Here is an 18,808-nt window from a genome sequence, read left to right as displayed (position 1 = left end):
GCAGTGAAACTGTGCACACACACTCCATGGATGCCACAGCAGAACATCTGCCCAAAATGTTTCACATGGGCCTTTTTTAGCGCCACCAGGAGGCCGATTTGTGCAAAACATATTTTTTGACAGTACTCCTACAGATTTTGTCCAAAAATCCCGCAAATCGGTACACAGTATCTCTATAGTCATTAAACGAAACGGGTCTTTCAGACTTTTCATATTCCATCCTGATTGGCTAAAGATGGCTTCCAAAGTTTCTAGGAGTTCTCCGTTTTGAACAAAATGCCTCAAATCATATATTTTACCTATAACTGCACCGATCTGTATAAAACTTTGTAAGCGCACTCCCTAGAGGTCAAGGAAAAACCTTTGCCCTGCATTTTTCACATCTGCCTTTTATAGCGCCACCAGGAGGCCTACTTATATAAAACACATTTATATATATATATATATTACTCCTTCCGATTTTATCCAAATTTCACGCAAATCGGTACACATGATCTCTATAGTCATGTGATCAAGACGGAAAGTTTGCAGTAGTGGCTTGTTTTGAACAAAATGCCGCAAATCATGAACACAGCGTCCGATTGCGGTCAAACTGCACGCACATTCACACTATGTTGAGGAGCAAATGTCACCCTTTTCACATTGGCCTGTTATAGCGCCACCAGGAGGCCACAATAACCTACCTGACCTGGCGGAGACCTGTGCTCCGAGGAGCACTTTTTCTAGTTTTGTTATTTCTTCACTTTTATGTAAAGCGCAATATTACATTTTTTCATTCTGTTGCTGATTTGATCTCTTTTCTTTCAGTTTTATGTGAAGCATACGTGTTTTTTTTTGTGTTGCTGATTTGATTTCTTGAGTTTTATGCAAAGCAGTTTGTGACCTTGTTGTTTAAGTGCTGTATGAAATAGAGGTATTATTATAAAGCTCTGCCTCTTTAATGGAGGAGACGGAGGGCTCAGACCCAGATGAATGGCTGCAAAATGGCTGTTAGTACGTAAACTACCATAACTCCATAACTGCCATGGACAAATTCATTCGTCAAATTCTGCTATGGCTCAGCCTGCCAACGACGAATTTGGAGGAGTTTTTTTTCTTCTGTTTTTTCCACACAGAACCAGAGATAACGTGATCCAAAGATGTACTGCTCCATTCACTCCCTGGTTAACTTATTACTTAAAAATGCTGTATCTTGGCTCCTGTGTACTAACACAACTATAGAGCGGATTACCGCTATCAGATCATTTTTTTATCCACATTCTACGAGACCCCTGTGTGTGTAATGAGAGGATCACCGTACGGATAACATTCACAGAAAAGATTCCATGATTTTTCAAATGTTGATAAAATCGCTCGTTTTCGCTGGCAGTAGCGTACCACTATTACACTATTACTCTGGCAGTTAAAGAGTTAAGATTCAAATTAAGTTTCTCCCTTGAGCAAAGTATTTCCTTAAGCTAAGGAGTAGTACTGTACATGTAGGCCTACTGTAGGAGCATTGAATAAAGCCTCTTAGGTGGTCTCCTTGGCTAAGTATTAGTCTCCTCGCCTAAGTATCTAAGTTTAGACTAAGACTTTCACGGTAGTTACTGTCATAATACAACACATGACCACTTCTGCTACCATGGTTACACTTCTTTGGCAAAAAAAAAAAAGAAAAAAAGAAAGAAAGGTTAGCCTAAGCTTCACGCGCATTATCTTTTAACTTTAAACGTGACACAAAATGGACAACAAAGAGAATACAAAAATAAAAATAAATCAATGTTGGGACCTTGAACACTACAGTACTGTAGGTGTTCAAGGTCTTGATTTTGTAGACTGTTCAAATCTATACTCTCTAACAAGTTGCTCATCACTCATAGTATCCAGTGGGTTTTCTCTTTCCCAAGAAATGTGTCTTGTCATCTCCTCCTATTCTTCAATCACCACACATTCAGCCATTGTTTTATCTTCCACTAATTATTTCACTTTTAAGAGACTAATATGGGTCCCTTAAACTTTTCTGAGGAAAACGGTCACCAAGGACCTTCTAGCAAAGGGAAAACTTAAGTAGCTACGGGCAAACGCTTTGAGATCAAAGTGGTCCCCCTCATAAACCCTATCCAATATCCTAAGGAAATAAGCGTATGGTGATTTTATGCAACTCACTTTTAAGGCATTTAAGGGCAACCTTTGAATAAATGCTTTTAAGCAATTGAGCACTGACCTGCCTTGGCTTGTGGGGACAGACAGACAGATGGCACGCCTCGTGCCCAGCACCTCTGCCCAACCGTGAAGGATAACATCCAACATCCACCACGATCAACAGGGCCTTGTCATTCTGCAGGGCGCTGCGTTGCAGCGAGGTTGTGCAGGGCACACATTCAGAATAGCATCCCCAGCGACGAGCTCAGAAGCTAAGACGGCTGTATCTGTGAGCACTTGATGAATTTGTACAATTTGGTGGCAGTGCTGTGTGTACAGTATATGCTATTTAGTATATGCTAAAAATAAAGATATACTTCACTGTATAGCTGGAAGTTGTGAGTTGAAAAGGACATATTTTAACCACTTACGCGCATGAATCATAGCATCCCTATTCTGAGCATGTCATAATAGGCCAATATAGCAGATCAGTCAGCGGAAATATCAAACTACAGGCTCACAGCATGTTGTGACGTGTTGTGAGCTTGTCGCCATTTTCACCTTTGTAAGGACATACCCAAAATAGGGATGCCAGGTTGAAAGTGGTTAATAATTAAGTATTGGTGTTTTGCTGCCAGGCTGAATTGGATCGGGCATTTTGTGTGGTGCAGTATTTTTCGATTGACCTAAATTGCCTGGAGCACTTGCCCTACGTTTTTGAGATGTGAGGCATGCTAAATTGGACAGGGCTGCTTTCAGTTGGACATCTTCTACCTGACAACAGCGTGGTGCTCCATTTGTCAAGACATCGCTCTCATGACCTCAAGGGTGGTGATTGATATGCGGTCAGATTCTGTGTGTGTGTATGTGTGCGTACTCTGTGTGCGTGTCTACTACTGCATGTGTTGAAGTGAGAGAACAGTGTGTGTGTGTGTGTGTGTGTGTGTGTGTGTGTGTGTGTGTGTGTGTGTGTGTGTGTGTGTGTGTGTGTGTGTGTGTGTGTGTGTGTGTGTGTGTGTGTGTGTGTGTGTGTGTGTGTGTGTGTGTGTGTGTGTGGAATAGAGAGCTGGCATGTGCTGTGTATTGTCTTCTCTAGTTGACTGCACATAGAGTCTTGTGTGACGGACAGGTGTGTGCAGTCAGCAGACCTTGGGCCGGAGCAATGTCACTCTCAATCAGCTGCCTGTCTGTCCGTGCTGCCATACATGCACTACACTGCCTCCTAACAGTACATACACTACAACATAACATACATTCACTACCTCCATACATTCACTACCTCCATACAGTACATACACTACCTCCATACTAGTGTTGATTTTGACAGCAAATTTTGATTCAGTTTTAGTCATAGTCTTTTGAATAAAATTCCATTTAGTTTCAGTCATATTTTAGTCATTTGAAATGTTTTAGTCTTTGTCTAGTTTTAGTCGACTAAACATCATACAATTATAGTCGACTAAATATGCAGTTGATTTAGTCGACTAAATATACAGTTGATTTAGTTGACTCAAATGTATTTTGGCGGTGCCTTGATGGCGTCGTAATGGCTGATTTCACACTTGGTTGCATGCTGAAAATAGCCGATCTACAAGCTCACAACGCGTCGCGCTGCGACGCGTTGTGAGCTTGTAGATCTGCTATTTTCAGAGTGTAAAATTGGATCTCTTCTCCACTAGTCCCTCACGAACATTTCAGTCTAGTTTTTATTTGCTGACGAAATTGTCAATATATTTAGTCTCAGTTTTAGTCATCATAGCTTAGTCTTTATTTAGCTTTTATTTCGTTTTCGTCAGTGAAAAAAGGTAGTCGACCAACATTTTTCGTCATAGTTTTAGTCGACGAAATCAACACTCCATAGTGCATACAGTACACTACCTTCATGTACACTACTGCCATACATACATACACTCCATCAATACATACACTACCACCATACATATACAACCTCCATACATACTGTACACTACCTCAATACATACACTACCTCCATACAGTACATTAATACTACCGCCATGCATACTGCACACTGTACGTTCTGTGTACTGTACTGTACTGTACATAATACAGCAAGTGAAAAAGATCATTTATATACCCAATATCCATATCCATAGCAACTATATTGTATGTGGTTTTCTATATTTGTCTTGACTTTAATCTATGTGTTTTTTTAGACATATGTAAATATATGTATATTGTCGTTATTCACTGTTAAATATGCATATTTCTGTGACGTTTTCTGAAAGGTTACGGATACAAACGTTACGTATATCCGCAAGGTGCAATAGTGCAAAGTATGCGAGCAATGCTGAACATATACTGTAGTACATAAGTATATTTTCAGAATGGGAGTAGATTTATGCAGCAACCTCACCAAAAGACAAACTCCTGATTATGTGCAAAACATACCTGGCAAATGAGATAGTGATTGACATATGGAGGAAAGCTCATAGAGAGTGATGGGCGGGAAGGAAAGGACGAAGGACGCAGTGAGGGAAGGACAGGGAAAAAAAGTAAAGTGGAAAGAATGGAACCGTCACGGTGTGATCTCACACACACACACACACACGCACACGCACACACACACACACACACACACACACACACACACACACACACACACACACACACACACACACACACACACACACACACACACACACACACACACACACACACACACACACACACAGACACACACACACACACACACAAAGAATGAAGCATGGAAAACAAAGTGTATTCAAACCTCACCCCGCTGATGTTCCATTGTGTTACCTTTCCCCACAGAGAACCCCAGGGAGTCTTGCTTCGAGCCCGGGGCGGTGCGGAACGGCACGCGGGTGGGTGCCGACCTCAAGCTGGGCTCCACCGTCACCTACTACTGTGACAGCGGGTACACGCTGGAGGGGGACCCCACCCTCACTTGCATCATGGGGGGAGACAGCAAGCCCAGCTGGAACAAGCCCAAACCCATCTGCATTGGTAAACACTGACATCTGGAGACGAAATGGAGGAAAACAAACAGGAGCCGAGACAATAGATGAAGCGCGCGCGGGAGTTAACCGCTTTCACCCTGGCGTCCCTACAGTATTTTGGCCATGCCATTATAGGCAGACATTTTTTCCACTTCTAATCATGTGGATCTTGGAATCCACATAGGAACAGTGTCGCTCTAATGTGAATCCCAGGCTACAGTATAGTATATTTATATACAGTACAGTATATTTTTCTTAACCGATATTTTCGTCCTCCGTAAAAAATATTTCTGTACACACATACTGTAAGCGCAGAAATACATTGATCATAGGAACGCATTCCCGATCAGCAGCAGATCAGGAACGTGCGTCTGTTAAATCCGGCACAAACCTGATTTTAAAACGTTGTGTTGTGTTTTGTATACAACGTTCACATACAGTACATGTATGGGGGGGGGGGAAATACAGTTTTGCCCCCCGATTTTAAATGGCAATAATGCTATGTGACAGTGTCCCGGAGCCGCCCGGAGCTACAGTAAAGAAGGGAGGTCACAGATGGAGCTTTTTCAAAACCGTCTTATAGTATAGTATGGCGGACATTAAACCGTGGAGGCACTGGACTACTAAGTAATATTTGGTATAGCAGTCGCCTTTGCTCGCTGGCGATGTGGTGCAGTTGATGCAACAGTGCTAACTTAACTTGTAATTTGTCCTAATATTGCTAAAAAACATGAACAACCCGGTATATATCCACCGTCATCGTTGTAGTTTCTAGGCGCAAGTAACAATGGGCATACGCAAATTGAGCTGTGACATTAACGTTTCTCCAAATCTCTGTTTTACATGTCTGCACGGTTCCACTGAAACTGATATTTTTGCAAATCTTCACTTTTCTATCGGTTATAGTGACGGAGAGACCTAAACGTATAGGTGCGTTTTGAAAAATATCCATGCTAGTGTGGACTGATGTGGCCTTCATGTTGCCAGCCTGTGACATCAGTCGTAGATGACCTACTGTAACTATGATATATGACTCAAACTTTGGGCAAAAACACAGAAACATAACATACTACTTCTTTTTGCCTCTGATTGGTCTAGTGACCGCTGGCTTCATGCTGAGTGAGGAGAGCCACGCCGCACTTTTCTTTTTAAATGTATAGCAGATCTACAAGCTCACAACACGTTGCGTGTTGTGAGCTTGTAGATGAGCTATTTACTCCGTGTGACACATTATACGATATGACACACGCTAACACGTGTGATTATTTGAGAGCACACGCTCGCTGCACAGAGTAATTCATGCATGCGTTGGTTTTGTACCATACAAATCTTTAATTTAACCAATACTATCCTTGCTGGACTCACCTTGACTGTACAGACACATGCATGGTTAGTCATGAAACGCTTGCACATACATACACCATACATTGATGGTAAATAACACGCACACACACACACACACACACACACACACACACACACACACACACACACACACACACACACACACACACACACACACACACACACACACACACACACACACACACACACACACACGCACACAGCGGGTTTTAGGGCCTTGGGCAGAGGAGAAGATGCAGGCCATGTCTCTGCAGGGCTAACCCAGAGGGACACTTGGAAAACATTGCAATTTCACTCTGGCAAACACCAGGGACATCTTCCAGCAAACCCCAATCAGACAAGAAAAGTAATTTAAGAGTGACTGAAACGGGGAGGATAGAGGAGAGAGGGTAAAAAAGAAATGGAATCTTACAGTCTTTGCTTTAACCTTCCACACACTCTCTCTCTCTCTCTCTCTCTTTTTTGTTAAAACTTTTTATACACGTTTGAAGGACCATGACAAAGACTTTTAATGTGTGGTAAAACTGAACGTCATGAAACCTTTAATACAAATATGTGTTTTTGTCTCTCTCCGTCTATGTCGCTTTATCTCTCTCTCTCTCTCTCCATCTCTGTCTGTCTCTCTGTGTCTCTCTCGCTGACTCTCTCTCTGTCTATCTATGTCTCTCTCTCTTTCTCTCCGTCTCTCTCTGTCTGTAGCCCCTTGCGGTGGACAGTATTCAGGCTTGGAGGGTGTCGTCCTGTCTCCTGGTTACCCCGGCAACTACAGCAGTGCGCGGACCTGCCTGTACTCTGTGGTGGTGCCTAAGGACTACGGTAAGCCAGAGTGAACAAACCGAAAACATTACATGGCTGGATGGACAGATACATGAGTGAAGAGATGATCTTTGACTTTAGCCAATCGATAGTCCGCTTGGAACCCTTGCTCATTAATGACGCTGTTGGGAAGACCGTAAATAATTTCAAGCTGGTGTAGGTGTGACAGTTTTTAATGACGCTAAGTGGCGTACACATGTTAACAACCGTGTAAAGAAGGCCTGACGGAAGACGGCTGAAATCTTTTGGAATCTCTCCAGCTGTCGTGTAATTTCTACCGTACAGTGATTGAAAGTGCTCTTACCTTCTCTTTTATTTCATGGTATGGCAGCACTACACACGAAGATCGTGTCGTTGAGACAGCAAACAAAATCACCGGTTTAGAGCTCCCTTAACTCTCGCACTGTGAGAGAATCGTCAGGAAAGCTGATAGGATCATTCAGGATGAGAATCATCCAGACATCGAGTACATTACTGCTCCACCCTGTAGCAGGTGTTACCACTCCATCCGTGTATGCACCAGCGGGTTTAGAGATAGCTTATTTCCATCAAAGGTGAGACCACTGAATCAGAGCTAAAGTGAACGCTTCTTGCACGGAAGGAATGTGTCCATTTGTAACTTGTCTACTTCCTTGTATTACGTGTTTTCTGTTCTTGTATCGGAGCCATCCACATTTGTATTAAATATGCAGTTTAGAATTTGGGCATTCAGCAGATTCAAGTGTGAGACAGTGAATGTTCCCTAGTCAGCAAACGAGGTAAATGGGCATGTAAGTAGCGTGCAAAGAATACAATTTAGTGCATCAAAGAAACTAGGATTCCTAGCATCTGTGCATGTGTACAAGTGACAACGCAAAGTAAGCAACCGACTAACCAAGACAAATAGATAAATAAAAAAGAATAGACAGCTAGATTGTCAAAGGGAAAGACATGTAGAATGAATTTACAATGTATTTGTTCAGGTCTCATTGTCAGTGAGTGGGTGGATAATCCCACTCACACGCCGATGGAGCTGATTCAATTAAGCAAGATAGGCTATAGACCCAAGATGTACTGTATAAGATCCCTTTATAGGTCCCTTGGCAACAACAGACTTAATGCAGAAGAAGCACTTGATTTCACGGATTACATATTTCCTGATTAAGGTGCAAATGAAAATGTTTTCGCACGTGCAACGATGTCTTTACGTTCTTTACAGAACAAAAGTGCCATCAGGTCATCTTTTATGCACAGCATTTCGTTGCAGAGGGGAGGAGAGATAGCCTACATGCATATATAAATAAATAAAGCAGAGCTTTTTCTTTTTTTTTTCACCCACACACCAGAGACGGGTGTGTATGGGAAACAACTCTGTGAAAAAACGTACAAAAGGACTCTGCCGCGCCGCGCTCTTCACTTGTAATTAAAGTGTTTTAGTCGCTGCCATTGCTGAAGCATATCCTGGGACCAGAAATTAAAATAAGCAAAAGTATTTGGAGCAAAACTTCACAACCCAAGCCTCTTAGATAGATATTTAAATTATTACAGAGTGTGGGCCCTTTTTCATAATTTCATACTGGCAGTCAGTCACTCACAGCATGGAAAGTTCCTGTAACTTCTTGGGTCTAAGTGCAATACGTTGTTTTAGTTTCACTTTCACCTCAAATTATTTATTACAGAGCAAGTCTATTCTCACTATATTATTGACCAGGCTTTTTTGTTTGACTGTCTAAACACAAACACGCATGCATGCATGCACGCACAAACGCACACGCACACACGCAAACACAACAAGAAATAATTGCTGTCTGGAAGCTGCAGAGCCACAAACATTTCATTGCGTTCTGGCATTTCCATCTTAAAGGTCATGGCTTTCTTCCAATGTGTAATTCCCTATATTCGTGGATGAGCAAATATATGAGACTGTGTACACACATGTTGCAGGTGAACATGTAAATACAAAACCACAGACAGTTGTTGCACTTACACTGTAAAATCACAAGTGTTAATTGTACATAATGGAACCAAATGCAAGGGTTGATTTGGTTCTATTTTACACTTTCTAAGTTAAATTAACACTCAGTGTTTTGCTGTGTACTCTACTCTCCAAAATGCCATCAATGTCTCTCTCACTCGCTTGCTCACACACTCGCTCCCCCTCAATTAATTCAATTAAAATGTTCAATTCAATATTTTTTTATTGGCATGACTGCATTCATTACAATGATGCCAAAGCAGGTAACAGTGACATCTCTAGTAAAACATTAAAACAATTAAGATAAATAGAAATAAAAAGGTGGAATATACCTGTGCATATACAATATGAATAGCAATAGTAGCTCTCAATATTTCTCTGCTTCCCTCCCTCTTTCTAATGAGCTATTAACAGTATGGCTATGTGGGGCGAAACCAAAAAGCCCATCATTGTCCAGTTAAGCCAAGCGGCAGGCTGCCTGTATCTAGCCTTGGGACACTCACGGTCCAATCTGTTAAATGTGGAGGTCATTCCGCCCATTCAGAGGTCCGCCAGTGTCTCCAAATTACTGGCTGCCAAATCCCCCGGACACTATACTAGCAACATATTTCACTCAGTGCCCAGTCACACCAAAGAGAGAGGGAATAATTAAAGGCTCCATTTGCATTTTCTGGGCAAATGACAAGGAAGCCCGAGGCAGGGAAGCATCACTTTGTCATGCAGAACCACAACCTCCATGCCTCTGCCTAGTTTTCCCACCAGTTCCCATTAGCCTGACACACACCTCCTTTTTTCCCCCAACCAACCTCCGCAATGGCCATGCCCCTATAGCTACAGTATGATGTGATTTCATTGGATAACAGAAAGTGACAGTGGAAGAGAGAAAGGAGAGGTTATATGGCCCAGGCCGCTGACCTCTGTGTTATCGGAAAATAGTATTTGATAACGTTTTAGGTTAATTTCCCATTTACAACGGCACGTTTAAAACTTTGTTTACAATATTCGGGAGCAGAAATAGATTTCATATTAACATTTCTAGATGGAGACGTTGTTGACAGAATGTAGTCTATTAACTTTCATTGTCAAGTACTATGTGCAGTTTCAAAAACAGATTATAACTGATTCCCAGTTCCCACCCTATTGATTCGGTATACAACTCGGCCATTGCACTCACTCGCTCGGGTCACCACACAGGGCTCAATAAGCCTGCCTCTCGTCAGCGTGCCTGCATTGTTTTGTGATGTAAAAATTAATCAGAATCAAAATGTTATCACAAAACATAATTGTTATACAAGGTGAAATAAAGATCGATAGAGAACTGGCAGTCCTTCATGACATTAAGATCAGCCAATGAAATGATTGAAACATCTGTGTCACCACATGGGGTAGTCCTGGAGGCATGGCTATAGCAGAAGTTGGTTGGGGGAAAAATCACGCTTTTGTATGCGTTTATTTCTGCTCAAATGTGGTGTAATGACATCTGTGATTTTATTGAGTTTCATGTGCTGTTGCATTGGATAGACCTGCAGACTGTCAGTCATCGTATCATATTAGATAAACAATTGCGTTTTGTCCAATCTGGGAACCCATCGTCAAATAAAAAGGAAAAACAGTGCCTCCAGCACTTTTGCATTTGACTCTGGGGGAGTGATTAAATAGACCGACGATGACTGGAAACCGCCGTTTGGTCTCTGCCCTCAGCCCTCCACCTCCGGTGGTGCGCCTATGTTTTCATTCCCACTAACAATATTTCTCCACGGAACACTAACACCATTTCTCCCAAAGAACATGGATCGTTTTGGTTATAAGCCCACTTGTTTCTATGATGAAAGAACAAGTTAAAATATTACTAACTTTCTGTGGTTTTGTCGACTCCGAGGATTGACTGAGTTGTTTAAACCACTTAATGTGGTGTAAACCACTGATGTGGTGTACCTGTACATAAGTGGTAGGTATAGGAAGTGAAATGCTGAACTCACACAACCCTGGGGGCCGTCAACTTTGGGTGTTATGCACTTTTGTTCACCTTTACAATCTGGAACCTTTTAATGAGAAAAGATGCATAGCAATTAATCAAGTATGGATTCAGTTCCTGCTGGATTAAAACAGGGAAGAATTCTGCACTTTATGTAGCTCCATTTAGTTGATATTAATTACCAACATTTCAACAAGCTGTCTTCATCAGGGTATCTCATACCAATGTTTTGACCAACATTCTGACAGCTTGTGCAAATGTTGGTTAATTAAAATAAACAGTATTGTTCCCTAAAATTCCCTTGAATCAGTACCGGCACCTCATAAAGGCTGTGATGTCTCTTATTTCAGTTCCTGCTGGACCATATTTGACACCAAAATTTCTGTCGGTATTGTGTTGAAAGCCCCTAAAAAGTTCTATAGCATAGGTGTTGGGTTTGATTAATGTTTAGAAATGATATCAACCAGAGTGGCAACAGCGTCTTCTGGAAGGGCTATTGGTATAAAATCCCTTCTTTTTCTTTTGGACATGGAATTTTGGTGTGTTTGTGTGTGTGTGCGTGTGTAGTTTTTCATGGCAGAGGAACAGTGTGTGTCAACGGAAGCCTGAAAGTTTGATTGCCACATTGGAGCCCATCTGGCCAAGCAGCTTTCTTAGTATGTGTGTACTGAAATGTTTTCCTGACATCTTCGACAATAATTAATGACTTGTGACAGGTTGCAAGTATAACAGTTTAAAGTATTTGGTGTCCTTACCAGAGTTATCTATCTAGTGATAAACATCTGGTAAATAAAGTGTTTCGGTCATTGGAGGAACTGAATTAATTGTCTGGCACAAAATCGCACAATAGGTTTAGTTGGAGATGATATTCCTTCATAGTTTTCATAGTATCCACACCTGTTTTGGGGTTATTGGTTTTAAAGGCATCTTCCAGATGTTGTCTGCGGGCCAAATTAGCTTCCTCAATTTGATTTAAAGCTCTTTGTCTGTCTAATTGTTCCACATTATTTGTTTTGAAAGTGTGTCCTTGCGTTTATGATGTTTTATTATGTCCCTAGTCACATAATGATTTATTATTTGGATAGATTTTGATCTTGCTTGTGGGGACAACCAGCTGTAGACAAAAATGTATGTAATCATTTTAACCGTAGTCATTCATCTAGTGAACACTCCTGACAGATTTACCAATTTCTCCAATCAAAACAGCCTTTCAGTCGTTCCCTAAATGCATTTGTCCATGTCCTTGTCACTTTTTATTCTGGTTTAGTTCAATTGAGTTTCTTCTCTTCACAGTTCTTATACAGTACGCTGGGATCATGTGCACGATGCTCAGAATTGAGTATAGGTGGCTTACACTTAGACACGTTTAATATAACAAGACACTCGAGACACAGAATATTGTCTGTCCTCACCTGGGACCAGGTTAGGTAAGACAATATCAAAATATTGTGAAAGTGGTTACGCTTTCATGCTGGTGTCCATATTTTGGGCATGTCCAAAAGTTTGCAAAAGTACTCCAAAACTTTCCAATAATAAAAATGAAAATATTAAATAGTCGATCTACTGTACATTGGGATCACAGATCTTAGATTTTACTGTACAGATACTGTACATTGGGGGTTCTGAAAGGGCTGAATGTTCTCGAACAATAGCAGCAGGAGGTTGAAATAGTAGACGCTTGAAAACCTTGAAAGCCATATAGATTGCCTGTACAGATACTGTACATTGGGATCACAGATCTTAGATTTTACTGAGTGCAATAGATCATTTATGTACTGTACACAGCGTCCACTGAATGTTCTCGAACAATAGCAGCAGGAGGTTGAAATAGTAGACGCTTGAAAACCTTGAAAGCCATATAGATTGCCTGTACAGATAGATACTGTACATTGGGATCACAGATCTTAGATTTTACTGAGTGCAATAGATCATTTATGTACTGTACACAGCGTCCACTAGTCGTACCCAGCTCTCCGTGAAGAATGGCAAAGACGGCTCACAAATCCATTACAGTAACTTGTAGTTTGTAGGTTTCTAAGAACGATAAATGGAAGGGGTGGCTTGATTGAATCACCACCATACAGTAGGTAGGTGATTCCAAATGCCCTCTCTGCTTCCTCATCTCATTCTCCTGTTAGTTCGACGTGGCCACACCTGTCCAAGTGTGTTGTTGACAGACATGGTCCACAGAGGCCAGTAATCCACAGGGCCAAAGCATTGTTTTCAGGGCTCATCTCAGACTTCGCACAGAATGTTGCGAGACGTCTGATGACATGCAAACAACATTTAAAGACCGTGCCACAATTTTGGTACTATCTCTGTTTTTCATTAATCTAAAGAGACCACCCAATGTGATTAAAATGTGCAAGCATCCCTCGCCTGTGTATTTTGTTTCTTAATAAGCTGTGTAATCCACCTATGTAAAAATCAGCTAATGTCCTTTAGTCTAGTGAAGCATTGTTCTTGTGAAGCAGTTTTTACTAATTGGAGAAGTGTTTAAAAAGATCTCTTTTTACATTTTGCAAAGGGGATAGATGGGCTTTGGGGAGACTGCAAGATGGCGGGTACGTCAAAGACAGAATTTTGAATGAGCTATTGGATGTGTTCACAGAAATACCGCTTTGTAACACATACAGTACAGTAAATAAACAGTATTTGGAAAAAAAATAACAAAAAAATTACAAAACAAGATAATAATACCCATCAATCATTATTTATAAGGAAAGAGGCTTAAACCTTACACACACAAAGTAAACCGATCATAATGTACTGAGAAGTACAGATGTTATTAGTCCTTAAAGGGCTGATCTGTGTTCAAGCAACAGTAGCAGGAGGTTGACACAGTAGTTGCTCAAAAAGCTTGAAAGCAGCATAGATTGTGTGTGAATGCTTGAGCCTTTCAACTTAATTAGTCACATTTGAGTGGAGTCGTTGATCTTTGCTGTGCAATGGCACTCCTTGGTAGTGCTGTCATCTCCTGCACTATTATCTTTTATGCTTGAAGCCTTATATTTCTCACTGAAGTGGGTTATGATGTTCTTTGGGAAGTGTACACTGTCATCATCTATATTTTTAGAGGGCATTTTGCTGGTTATTACTTGAGTAGATCATAATTATGTGCCTAATTTGTTTCAGAGGTTATTGGTTCTGAAAGGGCTGAATGTTCTCGAACAATAGCAGCAGGAGGTTGAAATAGTAGACGCTTGAAAACCTTGAAAGCCATATAGATTGCCTGTGATTGGTTGAGTCTTTCAAGTTAACGTCAGGCCATCACAAGCCACTCCATTTGAATGGAGTGGCTGGTCTTTGCTGCGCAATAGCAGTCCTATAGTGCTGTCATCTCCTGTGCTATTATCTTTTATGCTTGAAGGCTTATATTGTGACTGAAGTGCTCTTTGGGAAGTGGACACTGCTATCATGTCTATTTCTTGAGGGCGAATGAAAAAGACAGACATGCACATCCCACATACCACAACTGACCAGAACTGTCATAAAAAGGAGCGAATGTCTTCATTAAGGCCTTCAGGTGACATGGTGTTAAGAGCATGTATCCAAAACAATTCACGTTTTGGGAGAAGAGCATGTGTCGGATGATATGAATACCCCATGTAGTTTCTATCCATGAGTATTCTGTATAGATTGGTTCTGAGGGTGCCTTAATTATGAATGATAAGTACATCTAGAAAGTTCATCTCAGATTAATCAAAGGCCATGGTGGATCTCAAATATGCATTTTGTGTATTCATAAAGTTAAGCGATGGAATTATTTTAATTTGGTCTCTGTGGAAGTCCAAATGAAGAAGATGTCATCTCTTGTAAGACACAACGTATTGAAGAAGGATTCTTACTAGGGTTCAATATGAGGACATGCCCCAACAGTCCGACAAACAGAGTCATTCCCAAACATAAAATAATTATTGGTCAGCACCAACTCCATCACTAGAGATAGATAACTCTCGTAAGGGCACCAAATACTTTAAACTGTTTTACCTGCAAACCTAGACAGAAGTGTCATTTCTGTCGAAGATGTCAGGAAAACATTTCAGTGCACAGATACTGTGCAGAAAGCTGCTTGGCCAGATGAGCACAGAGCTTTTCTTTTGAAGAACTTTGCAAATGAGCTGGCAGCCAGACACATTATGCTAGGTGAAAGAGGCTGCAAGGTACTCGGTTCATGTGCACACAAGAAAAACTCAGCTGCCGCAAGGCCCCCTTGAATGGGGACATGAGTATACAGGGATTCTATGTCCATTAACTAACAATTACTTTGGGGCGTATTACTTCAGCAGATCATATGCGTAAATTCTTTTCAGGGTTGTCTTCACAGTTCTTCCTACGGCCCATGTTTTGACCCTCTTTTTGTTTTTCTCCTTCAGTGGTGTTCAGCCAGTTTACCTTCTTCCAGACGGCTTTGAATGACGTGGTAGAGGTGTACGACGGTGCGACGCAGCACGCCCGGGTGCTGAGCTCCCTGTCTGGAGCACACACAGGTAAACACACACACACACACACACACACACACACACACACACACACACACACACACACACACACACACACACACACACACACACACACACACACACACACACACACACACACAAACACGATGGCTGGTGCTTTGCTTGCGAAGATCATAGGAGGAGTTTAGAGTTGGGGGTACTTTCCCTTTGCTTTGAGGCAGACACGTCGATGTCCATATAAGCCAAAGCTGGACCGACACATCTTTTGCATCTGGTGCACTTGAACTCCTGGCCTGAGAGAGGTCTGGGCGGATGTAGCACCCTTTCGACGAGCACGTTTGTGCATTGCAGCCGTCTGCTTGATGTTGTTAAGCTTCACGGCAGCGTTGTTTACTGCAGAGCGCCAGGAGTTTTTATCAGCAGCCCTGAACTCCCGCACGCACACATGCACACACACACACACACACACACACACACACACACACACACACACACACAAATGCACAAAATGACGCACAAAAAGACGCACAAAAAGAAAATAATATTGAAATACAACAAGGGACCATTTACATTTGCATGAAACAGCACGTGTACTACTGCTGTGTTCATCAGCAGCAAACGGCAGGATCCAGAGGGACGAGTGTGATTTAGCTATCATCTTCGATCTTCCATTATTTTCCAAACATGACAGGAGGCTAAATAAAGTGTTGTTTGAGCCAGACCCCCATTGTAGGGTCCCTGTTAAACCTCTAGGCAAAGTGCTGACACGGGCAGAGCTGCTGTGGTGGTAGGTGGGCCCCTGAGAGCTGTGAACAGGAGTCAATGGAGACAACAACCACTAAAGAGGCACTGGGGTAACATACAGACCGACTGGCTCCAAACACGCACGCACGCACACGCACACAAACGTCAAGTAAAATGCACACGTACATGTATAGTAAATCCGCATTGGCATTGAAGGTGAACCTGATGGCTCTTGCAACCAATACAATACACATGTATTGACACAGAGGTACGTTTATGTTCAGACACCCACGTGCGCACGCTTGCGCTCGTACACAGTGCCGGTAAAGAATTTGATGAGAGAAAAGGTTTTTCACTGTAAATAACTGATTTAACTTAGAGAGTGCAAAGATGTTACAAAGTTTGTTGGAGGGCTATGGAATAAAAAAAGGAAATGCAGGCAGTCGAAAAGCGGGCTGTTCTGTATGAGATTGAAAGGAATGGCACGGGAATTGAAAGGCGGCGGCAGGTTAATTGAGAGGTTTCACAAAACGGACAACTTGAATGGGAGTACTGAACTGTCCATGGATGCAGGGCGGGGGGTGAGCGAGAGGGTGTGCAGGTTTTTTTTTGGTTGCTTTCTCGTCTAGCCTGGCCTCAGCCTACGTGGGCCACAAAGGCAAAATGATTACTTTGGTTTGAGTTCAGGGCAGTCTCAGAACATCCCTTGAGCAGGACAATAAACAAGGAGATATACAGTATTACGGGTAGACAGCTTAGCTTAGTGTTCTACAACCAGGCACAGCAAACAACACAATGGACACTGTGGGAGGGTGACGAAAGAGGAGTGTTAGTACGTACCCCCCCACACACACACACCCACACACACACACACACACGCACGCACGCACGCACGCACGCACGCACGCACGCACACACACACACACACACACACACACACACACACACACACACACACACACACACACACACACACACACACACACACACACACACACACACACACACACACACACACACACACACACACACACACACACACACACACACACACACACACACACACACACACACACACACACACACATAAACATATGCACGCATGCATACAATTTATGAATACAACATGAATTATGCATGAAAATGGTTAATGTGTACCACACATCATCAGCACATACATTATACATATATAAATATGCATGCAAACACGCATATCACCTGACACAAAATATAGAACGGGGGTTTTCACCCACACAAGTACAATAGACAAGTTATTTTCACGTCAGGATGTCAAATTTAGGTGGTGCATGGCGCTGCATAATTACTCCCTGCCATGATGGCGTGGAGTAATTATGCTAGCTAATACACCAAGCAAGCACTGAGGGAATATTGAACTTCACTCCTCTCTGCATTGTTTTCATCATTGGGTCTGTTCCGTCTGGCGTGGCTGGCGAGACGAATCGCTCCTTTTCGCAGGAAAGTGAAAGGTAATGGTTGCAGAATTAACAGCGGTAGCGTAGATAAACACGTGGAAATTAGAGGAAAGAAACGAGTTGAATAAATGGATGACTAAAGTGCAGGAAAGATAACAGTGGGCGGGTGACATGGTACAAAAAGAGTGAATAGAGAAATCAAGGAGACTTATCTAAATGCTAATTTCTAAATTGATTTCAACCAAGCCCTTTGTTACTAACTTGGTCCTCATTTAAAATGTGATTAGAAAGTCAATTTTCATTCAACTTCAATTCAATTTGACCACCTCTCCGGTTAACATCAGTGCACTTCATATTATCTGTGTTACGCTGTCACCGTACTCCCAGATAAATGCAATACACTCATTTGCAAAGTGTAAAATACGGTTTCCAAAGTATATAATCCCCAATCCCCACTTTACTTAATCCTGTTCAAGTACAGAGAGGATAGGTCTGCTTTAGAAAGATTGTGCCGTTGTAATTTGTCAAAGTACCTCAAAACCCCAAAATGTCCTTGAGCAGTGGGACCTAACCTGCTGACTGTGTGAACCAGCCTGCCATTGAAAAGTGAGCTTACATGAACTTCAGAGATTTGATACAGTTAACAGTAGCTCTCTCTCCTGTAACATGCAGCAATAAGATGAAACAATAGATAACTAGAAATGACATTTGTGTTTTTGTACAGTGTGTTTCTAAATATACAAACAAACCTTAAACACATGAAACCGGATGTCCTGATTCTGGGCATGTCAGTATAGGCAAAACTAATTTCAGTTTTCAAAAAATGTTCACATTTCCCCCCCAAAAAATAACAGAAATAGCCGATCTACAAGCTTGTACATCAGCGATTTATGTTATTTTTACATGTATACAATTATTAAATATGTCAATAATTTATTTGTATAAAGTTATTTGTC

The 18,808-nt window shown here is 41.8% G+C and overlaps 1 protein-coding gene across 1 annotated transcript in view; it reads left to right on the top strand.

The window, feature by feature from the left end:
- The window catches only part of csmd2 (CUB and Sushi multiple domains 2), a gene marked incomplete at both ends in the record, with an annotated part of 366,782 nt that overhangs the window by 246,408 nt on the left and 101,566 nt on the right, over positions 1-18,808 (top strand). Inside the window, 3 exons of the mRNA XM_084080385.1 lie at positions 4,915-5,109; positions 7,167-7,283; positions 15,589-15,702. Of these exons, the coding sequence (XP_083936511.1) occupies positions 4,915-5,109; positions 7,167-7,283; positions 15,589-15,702 (426 nt within the window). The remainder of the gene's footprint in view (positions 1-4,914; positions 5,110-7,166; positions 7,284-15,588; positions 15,703-18,808) is intronic.

The sequence above is a fragment of the Gymnoscopelus microlampas genome, assembly GCF_963454915.1.
Source record: "Gymnoscopelus microlampas genome assembly, chromosome: 15".
Classification (NCBI taxonomy): Eukaryota; Metazoa; Chordata; class Actinopteri; order Myctophiformes; family Myctophidae; genus Gymnoscopelus; species Gymnoscopelus microlampas.
The sequence above is the reverse complement of the archived record's forward strand: the minus strand, read 5'-3'. Positions and strand labels throughout refer to the sequence as shown.